The sequence below is a fragment of the Halyomorpha halys genome, unplaced genomic scaffold (assembly GCF_000696795.3).
Source record: "Halyomorpha halys isolate HHAL.00 unplaced genomic scaffold, Hhal_1.1 Scaffold87.1, whole genome shotgun sequence".
Taxonomy (NCBI): Eukaryota; Metazoa; Arthropoda; class Insecta; order Hemiptera; family Pentatomidae; genus Halyomorpha; species Halyomorpha halys.
Window position 1 is genome coordinate 2,417,940 of NW_027115705.1, and position 13,562 is coordinate 2,431,501.

The 13,562-nt window shown below is 32.2% G+C and overlaps 1 protein-coding gene across 1 annotated transcript in view; it reads right to left on the reverse strand.

The window, feature by feature from the left end:
- Window positions 1–13,562, reverse strand: part of LOC106677103 (ABC transporter G family member 20) — a gene marked incomplete in the record, with an annotated part of 71,762 nt that overhangs the window by 22,357 nt on the left and 35,843 nt on the right. Inside the window, 1 exon segment of the mRNA XM_067052714.1 lies at window positions 13,462–13,562. Coding sequence (XP_066908815.1) covers window positions 13,462–13,562 — 101 coding nt within the window.

Here is a 13,562-nt window from a genome sequence, read left to right on the forward strand (position 1 = left end):
AAACAATGTATAAATAAATATGATCTGAAGCCTGGCTAGGACGATTAGCTGGCAATTATCTAAATTGCTTGACCTCCATTATCCCTAGAATATTTAACGAAACCAGACTACAGGAAATGCGCCTTGAAATTCTTGTTTTATTAATTTGTTATATTAAAAATAGCGGCTTGAATCTCGTTTTTATTTTGTTTCGTTATCCTTGAAGTATTACTAAATTAGTTTTAATTAATGTTTAATATTTCTTAGTGCTAAGAAGTGGGATGTTTCGTCCCTTAACAAACTTTGTTCCAATTCGATATATTATTTTATCAAGCTAGAAATTTGAGGAATATGAACCACAAGCTTCGCACTCGAAGCCCCACACATCGCATTTTTGTACGGTTTCAAAAGTGGTTATGAGATTTAGGAATACCGCACAGGTGTTTTATTTATATTACAAAAAATTTCTATTACGTTCCTGTGCACAAAAATACTATCTTGGATCTTTCTACCCGTCTGAAACTTGCACTTTTCTGCTCTAGATCATCTTTGACTGGCTGTCTTAGATTATGCTCCAGGATTGAAGTGTACATTGAAGTGTACAATCGGCAACATATGAGGCATTGAGGTCCTGATGTATGACTTGATTCGTGACAAAGTAAGGAGCATTAAGGATCTTAGGAAGGATTTTGGACTGTGAGGATTGGATTCTGGAGGAATTCGATAGTTTAGTGGAGCCCCAAAGATCAACTCCGTATGTCCAGATAGTCCTTATAAAAGTCATGTAGATCAGTCTTTCGTAATGGATCGACTTCGAATTTAGACCGTTTGTTTAGTAAATGTTGTAATAGTCGATTATTGAAGTTAAAAATACAAATTAGTGAAATTTTACCTATTACAAACTACAAGGCTCACAGTATTACTTCGTACTTTATTATTTATTATCAAGTTTGAAATTAGAAAAATACTCACTAAAAATCTGTAACAAAACGATCGGTGTTTATGAAGAGAATTTATTTTTTAAAATCATCTCCTGTTTTAAATTTCGTATTTCCGAAGTTATTTCTGTCATAAATCTAATCTGTTGTATGCATATATTTCTAATAGTTGATCTAAGCAATAAAATAAATTGAAATTTGAAAATCTGTTTAGGCTGAACGATATATGCAAGAAAAAAAAATAAAGGCCACCATTTAAACATTCAAGGCAAAATACTGGTAGGAAATAGAAGGAAAATTTTTATTATCATTTAAATGGCTAGCCAGTACAGCGTCACCTCAGTATCACAAACCGTATACAGAACTCATCGTAGTTGGCTTTGTCTAAAATGGGTAGAGAGCCCTTCAAAAATAAGTGTTGATGAAAAGCGAACGTCACGGTAATCGAAGGCCTTCACTCAATCGCCTTTCAATAAAGATCGCCCGTTTCGGCACAATGTTAGGTAATCTACAGTTCTAGTAAATATAATATTGTAATGTGTACGTATGATAAATATTGAATATCTTCATTGAATATTTATAACCTCTCGTCGAAACATTAATATAATTATATTTATTTGTTAGCAAACTCGTACTGCAAAAGGTTTCAACCCGGGTGAAATACCCTTGAATGGATCTATCATGAACTATTAGTTGGCAGTCAGTAAAGAATTATTTCTCGACATAAACCTGAATAAACCAAGATATAATAACAATAATAGTATTAATCTTTATTTATTCTGGGATTGATCCCTTTAGAATAATATACAGGCGTCAAAATTAGGCTTTAGAGCCTTAGAGTAAAGATGAAATTATAAAACTTTTTAAAATAAAATAAAACAATGAATTTGAAAAGATACAAATAAACAACAATAATTAACAGAATATATAACAAAAATGATAGAACGAATAAAATAAAACCACATGTCATATCATAAAACACAAGATGACTTCTGATAATAAATAAGAAGAAATGATAAAAAATCAGATCAAATACAATTAAACTAAAAAATAATAAATGAAAAAATACAATTTCTGCTAATGTACAAATTTACAATTATAAGCGAAAATATTAGACATAAAATACAGAAAGCTTTTTTGAAACTTTCAATTGTTATTCTTGCGGAATATACAATTATACAATTATTAGTTGAAACGGCAAAAAAATTGCACAATGCGAGAATTAATCATATTTAACTGAAATAAATTAAAGAAGAAAAGTTAGCTAGGAGATGCTTTTTAATTCTCGTTAACTATCTAGGGACCTAATATAAGAAAGTAAGGGATCACTAGAATATTACAACTCTATGTTAAAAACAAGGTATTAGAAAATAAATTATAGCGTACTGTACAAACGATGAGTTCAAAGTTTAAAGTATAGCAGTATCCAATACATACCTGCATATGTTTTTGTATTGACGATCACTCAATAGGACAACTATATTGAGGCGAAGTTTCGTACCTTTACTGTTCGCATAGTCATGCCGATTGTCTATTACAGTGCTAATAACTGCAAATTAGTTTTATAACTGCTATATAGACATACTGTCAGACAATAGGCATGACTAAGCGAACAGTAAAGTTGCGAACGTCGCCTCAATATAGGTGACTTATTGACTGATCCTCAAGACATACAATATTTTATATCATTAGCAGTCAAGAAAATAGTTATCAATATATATCATTATATAAAATAGTTATCAATATATATTATTATAGAAAACGGTTATCAATATGTATCAATATACACACAGGTAAGCTATAGCTATGCACTCAATTACTGTCATTTAATCCTGACATTAAACATTAAAGACACTTTGATACCATTACCAAAGAAAGATTTCTGCTCATCTCGTCCATAATGCGAGGAAGTCCATGTTAAGATTGCATCCTTTACCTTCTTCCAATGAGGGGAACCTTTCACCGCTGTGCCAGCACTACCTACATTAAGTACCCATTAACCTTCGAAGTCACCTTAAAGTGATTCTTGACGAGCTCATTCCAATCTTTATGAATCCATGTGTAATAAATTTATAGTTTTCTTGATGGCTACGATAGCTTGCACTTTCCGCTTAACATAACAACGGGCTCTTAAGATACGTGGCCTGTTACACTAAGCGAAGAACAGTGCATTAAGGTTTTAGTGCCTTATGAAATAAAATATTACATAAAATATTCGGACAGAAAAATAATGAGTTGAATCGAGGGAACTGCACCAGGTAAATAAAAATAAAATAATCTTATTCGTGCTGTTCTCTATCGACGAAAACTCAACCCAGGTACCTTTCTCAGTAGCCATTATATTTGTGATTTGAGGTAATATAAATGTAAGACTTTTTTTTTTCTTTTTTTTTGAGATACGAAGCTTTCCTACCAGACCACTGCTGTCACTATTTTAGAGAGTCGTATAGGAAGAAGATAGTTGACCGTATGAAGTAGATTGTACCGGATTAAATATAAGTTCCGGATAATTAGTGGCTAGCTATGAACGTGTGTAACCAGCCCTGCCTGCCTTCATTTTGTCGGCTCGCCTAATACATTAATACGACTTTTGGATGTTTGAACTATCGATGAGCCACTACACCAACTTTGGACCATTGCAGCGGTGTATTTAGCTACAAGAGCTGCGACCTAAACATCTCGGCTGCACTCTTCCTCGGACCTATCGGACCTATCGGACCTATATATATATATATTTATTTGTTAATTTGTAAATTAGTTTTACCTTAAACGTAGCAATGCTATAACCTCAATTATATTTACTGAGTATAGGTCCCTCAATTCAGCTTTGAGTAACTTTCTGAATTCTCCTGTTAATTCATAATTCCTTGGCCCGAATATATTCCGTATTACTTAATTTCCAAATTATTCATTATTATTATTATTATTTATTTCCATTCTTCAGTGGATTCACGGCCCAAGTTGAAAACACTATACTTATTAATTACAAAAAACTATATCCTTTTTGCCTCAATAATTTTTACATTTTACCTTTCTATCCTACGTTACATACAGCCTACCCGGACATTATTAAACATTATCTCAATTTTCACAGCCTCATAATACTCTATAAAATATATTGTTAGAAGATAGGCTGAGTGAAGGTCAATAAAGGTATCGAAATAGTAAAAGAAAACTATTTATTGTTAACATATGCTTCGACCCAGTTTGCAGGCTATCGTATTGAAACAAATATTCAGTCGTCATATTTGTTTCAATTTCATAACTCTGATGAAGCCCTGGAAAGTGGAACGAAAGGTTGATTAAGAATAAATATTTTTCATCTACTATTTCGATACCATTATTGACCTCCACCCAGACTATCTTCTTACAATATATTTTATAGAGCATTGTGAGGCTGTGTAATTATAATTTGAGATAACCCTTAATAATGGCCGGGTAGGCTGTATGTAACGTAGGATAGAAAGGTAAAATGTAAAATAGATTAATAAAAATTATTGAGGCTAAAAGGATATAGTTTATTGTAACTGATAAGTATAATGTTTTCAACTTGGGCCGTGAACCCACTGAAGAATCTGAAACGTTACTACATACTAAGGGAAGAACAGCGTCTTAAAGTTTTTTTAAAATAAAGTAACTCGGAATGTATTCGGACTAAAAAAAGATGAATTAACAGGAGAATTCAGAAAGTTACTCAAAGCTGAATTGAGGGAACTACACTCAGTAAATATAATTCAGGTTATAGCATTGCTACGTTTAAGGTAAAACTAATTTACAAATTAACAAATAAATATATATAAAAAAATTCTAGTCGACGCCAGCTGCTTCACTCCGATAGGTCCGAGGATGAGTGCTGCCGAGATGTTTAGGTCGCAGCTCTTGTAGCTAAATACACCGCTGTAATGGTCCAAAGTTGGTGTAGTGGCTCATCGATAATCCAAACATCCAAAAGTCGTATTAATGTATTAGGCGAGCCGACAAAATGAACGCAGTCAGGGCTGGTTACACACGTTCATAGCTAGCCACTAATTATCCGGAACTCATGTTAAAGTCAAAACAGAGAAAAGTTCTGGTTTCGAACTTTAATGACGGTTAACTCACTAAAAATGTCCAAACTATTAAATTATAAGTGCAGGCAGGTTTGCTTAGTTGTGGGACTTAATAACAAGCGGATCCATAAAATGTTAATAAATTCTGAACCGACGGTCAAACGTACGAGGAGCTGACCGAAACGTAAATGGAAGAATTGCGTTAAAACTGATTTAGTAAATTTGGTTTTGGGACAGCGTCACTGGACAGATGTATGTAGAAAGCGACTGGTAGTATCGGCATCGAACCTTTGGATTCGTAAAAGCTTTATTATCATTATAATTGTACATAAAATAATGTTTTAAATTAATTTTAAAAAAGTATTTATTAAAATATAGGTATGGCTACATAATTCTAAATTTTTCCTGAAGTTTTCAATTTCTGCATTGGCTCTTTAGCTTCTTAAGTTTGCCGATCACTTCTCTAGGCAATTACAAATATATTTTCTTGGCGAGTAAACACTAATTTATCCCCATGAAAACATGTTTTTCTATTCTCAGCAATGTTTTTATTTTTATATTGGAGTTTTTATTTTTTTACATCACAGCTTCAACTTCCACAAGTACATTGCTGGGATATTCCTATTACCTTAGGTTGCTGTAAGATCAGGATTTCCGTAACCAGGACTGTTCGGCAACGCAGCCAGTCAGTCGGGACAATCAAACTCTGGAAAATAAAGGAAAGCGACGGTAGTGGATGGGATCAAAGCTCATGTTTCCGGATTAGATTTTACTTTCATTCAATATTCCGTCCGCCGATAGGACTCGGCGTTAAAAATAGTTTTTATTTTTTATTGTTCTATTGTTCAGGAGATAGCTATAAAAGTATCTGTTTTTTTTTTTTCTTTTTTGATAGATCCGCTTAAAGAAATGATTTCTGGGGTCAAAAATCTCAAGAGAAATATTAGTTGTTCCAAAACAAAGTTAATTGCAAACTAGCTGTGTTCAATACACAAAAAATCCATGTTTTGTAGCTTTGATGGAGGATTAGTTTTTCCTTGTAAAAAGTTATATTTTTCCTCTATAACAATTGTTTTAATATATTTATTTAATGTAATTTACATTTATACTTCAAAATCTTGGGAAGAAACCATCCATTGATGGTACTTCAAAAATTAATTTAAATTAGAAGATCCCGTGGGTATCTTCTTTTCAGATCCCTCGGTGGATTATCAGGGATTATTAAGGATGAGAGATTTAGAACTAATGGGTTAGTATGGGTAAGGAGTTTGAAATGAAAAGACGCATATCTGTTTTGGGCCAAATCTGCAACGAATGGGATGTTAAGGTCCTTGAGGATGAGTTTATTTGTAACGTAATAAGGAGCATCAAGGATTTTACGTAGGATTTTGGATTGGATGCGGCAGGAATTTGAGAGTTTGACAGAGCCTCAGAGCTCAATTCCATGTGTTCAAATTGCTCTGATTATCGTAGTGTATAAAATTTTGTTTGTAGTGAATGGGAAGTTTAGAGCGTTTGTTGTAGTAATCGAAAACTACGAGCAGTTTCTTGTCGTTTCAGTCTTGTATGTGGATTCCAAGTAATTCTCTTGTCAAAATGGAGTCCTAAGTATCAAATCTATATAACAATTTAAATAGATAATTTGATATAATTATTTATATACCTTATATTTTTTTTCCTGCGGTAATTGTTTATAAAGTGACTTTCTAACTAGCTTGATATTCATTAAATAACCTTGTGCATTTCTTTGTTTTTCGTATTTCATACAATAATTTATGACCTTGAATAAAATTAAAACAGAAAAAAGTGTCAGAAAAAACTTACAAGCCACAACCGTCAGTATACTATTTTTTCTTTCATCAACATCTTTGAGAAAAACAATCTGTATCTTTTATTTCCTCTATTTATTTATGAGATTTCAAGGTAGCTATTTAATTAATAAGATGTTGCAAGGAAAATTCATAAAATATCATGTCCACGAAGAGATAGCCTCATAAGCTTCTCATGTATGTATATTAAAAAAATCCAAATGTACCGATAACAGTATTTCATAAAGATGTACTTCATGAGGCTGGGTGGACCCCGGAGGCAACCCGACAGACCCCACAGGGGTGACTCACACCTACAGTGAAACGAAAAATAATTATCTGCCTCAGCCGAATTCAAACTCGGGTCCTTAGAGTTAGTAGTACAGTGCCTTACCACTAACCTAAGTGCTAATACAAAAATTATATAGTTTCTTGAGTCTGTTGGGGCGTCACGTTGGAAACCTCAAAAGGGTACCGGTTCGGTTCCTTCTTCTTGTGACAGTCCCTAGGAATGAAAATTCAACCCTTCCACTCTAGTTAGAATATTTTGGTTACCACTACACCATGCATTTATATATGTATTATGAATATTTGTGGTTAGTAGGATATATACATTAGTAGGACTGTTCTGTCCTAGTATATGTGTACACACACTTCAAAAATATGATCCTAGCATTTGTAGGTATTTTAATTTGGTATATAGTTTTATTTTTGTATTTTATTTTATAGTTTATTTTAATTTCAATATTTTTTCTATAAACTGAACCTTTTTCAGACGATTATAAGAAATTTAAAAAAAAATGATGTTAAATTTTTCCTGGAAAAAATTTTAATTCTCTAATTAATTGATAATAATTTCCTTGTTATTTTGGCACGAAACCATTTTTGATATTTTCATAATAAATTCTGTAAATTTTCCAAAATCTACCAGCTTTCTCTAACTAATTGAAAATGATAAAAATATTCTCCCTATATAAAAAAAAAAGAAAAAGAAAAAAAAATTGGGTCATCCCGATGGCGAACTGCCTCCTGCGGCCACTCAGTCTTTATAAACTGGCTACTCTTAATTGAAGAAAAATCCAGGGGTTGAAAGTGATCAAGAACAAATCACCAGCCTGCACAGCCATTGTTCAAGAAATAGTACTTTCAAAGTTCTGAACCTTCAACACTTTATGAGTTGTAGCGGTTCAAATTATAATATACTGTTACATTATGTTGTAGTATTTTCAAAATTAGAGTGATCGAACAAGGTACTAGGTTGTTGGTTTCAGAATTAAAACACAGATTGTAATAGTTCAAAATACAAGGGGACAGCTCCGAAACTTATTCATTATGAATGTTTTATAAGTAAAAAAATTTAAATATGGAAGATTTTTCAATAAGTCTAATCTAAAAATACCCATTATTAAAATAAAAATGTATTTGGATATATATAAAGAGCTGAGAAGGAGGAGTGTATGGAGCGAGGAAGAAAGAAGAGTGCAATGTGAAAGAATGAAGAAGAGGTGGGAAGAAACGAGAAGAGAGGAATGTGTGGGGAAAGTTAGGAAAAAATGATATTCGCGTGGTCTAAAAGGGCATTTCATCTAAACAAAAAAAATGTTTTTGTTTTTTATTTAAATATTGATTATGAGGTTTACCTTTTTGAAAACATTGAAATTCCAAATTTAGACTTACATTAATTGCGTTTTCCTAAATTTTCTTTTTGATCCAAAGAAAGATGCAATAAATTTTCCCGAAGACGTGCATTAAAATCACCGCTCCGAAAGGAATCCAGTTAAGTAATATGATTGAAAAATGGATGACGAGCTATGCCAATACTCTTCTGGAATATTAATGTCGAACGGTTGGACTTGGAAATCGGATGATCATTTGGATTCTACTTTAATTCTGTTTTCATTAAGGTATGAAAGATGTTCAATGTAAATTTCCTGACTTAGTGACATCGTGTCTTCTATCCATTGAAATTAGAGATGAATATTTACATATAATTAATATATTTTATTTTAAAAATAGTTCGGGATTCCTTTATTCGTCGGAGACGCCAAGTTTAGATGATAAATATTTTTATTAATAAGGCAATGCCGTTTGAAAGACAAAACTAATTTCGGCAAAAGATTATATCGATATTAATATTAAATACAGAAATAAAAATATATTCTCTTTTTTCTTGTTAAGTTCGAAAGAAATATCAGTCTTGAAGTAATATGACTAATAAGCAGTTTTATATTCTTAACTGTATTTTAAAAATTAAACTAAAGTATATTCATGTTTTCTCCACCCCAGGGGCGGGTTAAGCCAGCATGAAGCCTGTTAATATGTGTGGGGTTATACCTCCAGGATTTCCCCGGGTAACCAAGGATTGAGGCGAGCAACTCGTCCAAAGCAGTAAAATTATCCGAAAATCCCGACTGCTCGGCAATATTCGTTTTAAAAATTAATGTTAAAGTAGGAATCCGAGCACTTTTGTGCTTCAGAAAGATCACAAGCGTATTATTAATTAGATTTAAAATAATGAGAAAAAAAAATCCATGCTGTTCACAGCTAAATGGTTACTTGATAAATTGAAAATTGAAGGTGAGGTCGAACAAAAACTTATTAAATGTGTCTCGAAATTTTATGAAGTTTTAAAGTTTAATATATTTATCTAACGTTAATTTCAATTTATTTACTGTTATGAATATTGTTAGTTTTTTTTAACGTTAATGTAGATTAATGCTTGTCGCATGGATTTTCCTGTTCAGTTGGATTAAAAAAAAATATAATTTGTGGCAGAGAAAAAGAAATGTATATAAATCACCACCACCCCCTTCCTCCATTTCCTCTTCCCTACACCTCCCGTTCTTCCCAAACATCGAAAGGATATTCGTTCTACGGCAAAAATATTTTAGAACTAATGTATTCTCCTTCTCCATTGTCCTCCTTTGTGCCATATTGTAGTGCAGAGGAGCATCGATCCAACGCTGCCATATCTCACGGTCCTTGCAGAGTTGTTACAGCTGTAGGAATGATTTTCCTGTAATCCTTTGAATGTATTCTCTATATAAAATGCTAGGCCTTCCGCGAGTCCCCTCCAAGGGGTCCAGGTTCCTTTCTGGGTTCCCGATCCTCGCTCATTCAACAAACATGGCCGGACAACTTCCCTATCTTTTTTCTATGGTGGATTTTAGTACATGAATTTTCAGCTCCTGTGAGTCTGCTTATTGCATCAACTGATTTGCCGTGACTCACTTAATCTATGTATCACCCCTGAAGAATTCCTGCAACTGTGAACATGAAAAACTTTCTAAAGCTTTAGTTGAGCGTTGACTGCCTTATAATAGCCACTGTGGTGGAATACGGTTTTTTCGATGTTTAAAAAGAATTTTCGTAGTGAACCAGGCCCTGTTTTCAACTACTATAGGATACGAACAAATAGCATGCCGGTTACCGGCTGACACTTCTAATTAAGTAAATAAGAAATACAATCTGCTACTAAAGAATATTTATGTGACATATCCCGTGTCGGATAATATAAAACCGCCTTTAATCGACATAAATCAGGATCAATAAATTAACTTATTTAGCATGCAAATAAACGATGTTATATTCATTGAATATTTATGAATTTATTGGTTTACATTAGACATGAATTATATTGCAGTCGCATCAGCAAGATCATTCATAGTTGATTAAGTAAAGGATATCGATGAGGTTCGAAAACTATAAAATTGTAATTTACCTTCTTGAATACAGGGTTGCCGTGCTATTATTCCTAATTTAATAGCTATATTTAATATCATGCTTCATGAGTAATTGGAATAAGGAATAGTTCTACGAAGAACACTTTTTCATAGATTATTCTTTTACATTTTAATATTTTACATATTTATATATTCGTATTTAAAGTAATTTTACATATTATATTTTTTTAAAACACAATAATACAGCAATGGGCAGAGTATTTTTTTCTGTTATTATAAACGTGTACTCTATTGCGCATTTATATTTTATTTTAAAATTATGAACAAATATTCCCAGTGATTGTACCAAGTTATACTTGTCTGTGCCAAAGGTCACCCAACAATGGTTCTCGGCACTCATGACAATTAGCCGCTTTGGCGTTATTTCAAAATGCCAACCGTATTTGTCAATGCCTGCTGCAGTATATTGATTTATTGTTTTAATTTTAATTTAAAGAAATTAAGGATATTATGTATAATTTTAATCTGATTAATATTCTAATTCAATATTTAGCAGTTTTAATTATTTTTATAATGATCACGCCCTCTCATGGTATTTTTCAGCCAAGAAAACAATCCTAAATACTTAACTTCAGCTCGGTTGATCACAAAGGGGACGCTGAAGGTGTCCAAATGTAGTATGGAAAAATAAAAAGATATCACTAATTATAGAAAAACATACAGTGTGGCAGAAACGATAGAATTTTGAGAATCTCGAAAAAGAATTCCTCAATTGTCTATCACGGTGACAATAAATTTAATTCCATAAATTTAATTGATTTTCCGCTCCGTTTGCAAATCGTCAAAACCATAAAAACTTATGGGGGAGTTTGGCGATTTACTCATTCCGGACCTGTTGGATCCCAACAATTAAAGATATCAAATCGTTTTGAAATTCGATTTTCTATAAGATACCACCATTGAAAATAGCTCCATTGGAAATTTATTCCATTGGAGTTATGTGCGCTGAAGAAAAAATGGAAGCGGTAACAAACTTTATCAGAAGAATTTTCATTCACCTAACAACAAGAGGCTACGAACGTGTGATCAAGGATTTCATTACTTTTTTGGTGATACTAGGTTAAAAATACTAGACACGTTTCCCAATGTCTTTGCGCCTTAGGAGCCAATAAAAAATACACATCCGTATAGAAAAATAAAATATTTTTTATTGTTCTAATGAATTTAAAATTACACAAACCAAAACACGCTTTCAGTAAAATAGGCTGGCATTTTTTTTTTTTTTTTTTTTTTTACGTTTTTTCAACAGATGTTTATACAAATCAAAAATTAAAAATTTCTTTCAATTCCTCACAATTTTATAAAAAGTAGTTTCGAACAAAGAAAATGTCTGAAATGTTTTATTTCATTTCTCCAATTCTAATTTTTTGACATAGGTCTGATTTGTAATAGTTTGTGCAGATAAGACGGTACTAAGCCATTCATACATTTTGTGTAGTTTGGTGGAGGCGTATTTAATTTTTCGATATTCCAAGCTGATTTCGAAAAGTTAATGTTGAAAACCGGTAAGTCAATAAATAATAATTAATTTAAAATTGTTTTTTTATTTCTATAAAAATTCATGTTCAACGGTTTTCTAAGGTTCAAAAAGCGAATATTAACCTTATTTCTTAATAAATATATAATGTACTATGTGATAATTTATCAATCTTTTTTTTTTTTTTATGATGTAGAATTACAAAAAACATTTTCAATTGTATTAAATGCATATAAAATCACAAAAACCAAATGTCATATTCAGTAAAGTAACAAATATTTTTTCAGAATAAACCAAGTCAGATTCGTATATATTATTATCTAATTCTTGATAAAAACGTGATATTATCTAATATTAAAAACCACCTAATTTTACATTGATAAAATAATAAAGGCCTAAGAACCCGAAGGTTCGATGCCGATGCCACGAATCGCTCGCTACCTACATCCTTCCAGTGATGCCCCTCCAAACCCAATTCCACCAAATCAGATTTAAAGCAATCCTCTCATCTACGTTTCAGTCTACCCCATGGACGTTTACCCGTCTGTTCAGTGTTTATTACCATTTTGGGGATCCGCTCGTTACTAAGCCCTACAACCTTAAACGCCCATCTTATACGCCGTAACTTGAATTATATTTACCAGGTGTAGGTCCCTTAATTCAGTCTTGTGTAGCCTTCTAAATTCTCCCGTTAATTCATCCTTTTCCGGTCCCGAATATCTTGCGTAATACTTTATTTTCGAAAACGCGCTGTTCATCTCTTAGTGTATGAGGCCACTTCTCCCATCCATGAAGATCTAATTTTTTGGATAGAAGGCGCGAGCTAAGCAGTTTCTAAATTGAAAAATAACAATTATTAACATCACTTTTATTTCCTTTTTTCAATTTCGTTTTTTCTAGTTACCGTAGAACCAAAATATTTAAACCTATCTACCTTTTCCAACGTATTTTGTCATATATCTATATCACCGAAATTGCTGGCGTTTTTACTGCTAACCATGTATTTTGTTTTATCCGTATTTATCTCAAGACCTAGTTCCTTACTGGAGTTTATTAACGCGGTTGTATTGATAGTTCTATACCAAATACCAGAATTAAATATGTAATTTTAGTATACAACGACTTTTAGTTTTCGAGGCTGTTCAGAGACACAAAGACGTAAAGACCATTTTGTGAGACTTAGTTATTTGGATCCATTGTGAGTACTACAATATTTTGTAATGATCTTCGATACAGTAATATTTGTTATTATTTTCGAAAAAAAATAAAACAAAAAATAGAGGATATTTCTTATGGAAATTTAATGTGATTGGTTGATGATAATCAAGAATATGTATGAATAGTTATTCAATTTAAATTTCACATATGACATTTTATTTTTTCAAGTTATTAATAAGAAAAATATACTCACATGTGACATTTTATTTTATTTATTTTTCAAGTTATTAATAAGAAAAATATACTCACATGTGGCCCTTTTTGACGGTCATGTTGAGGCCCCTCAATAGCGGAGGGCTGGAGCTGAACCGCTTGTGCGCGGCACGGATCTCTACCATGTTGTTAGACTC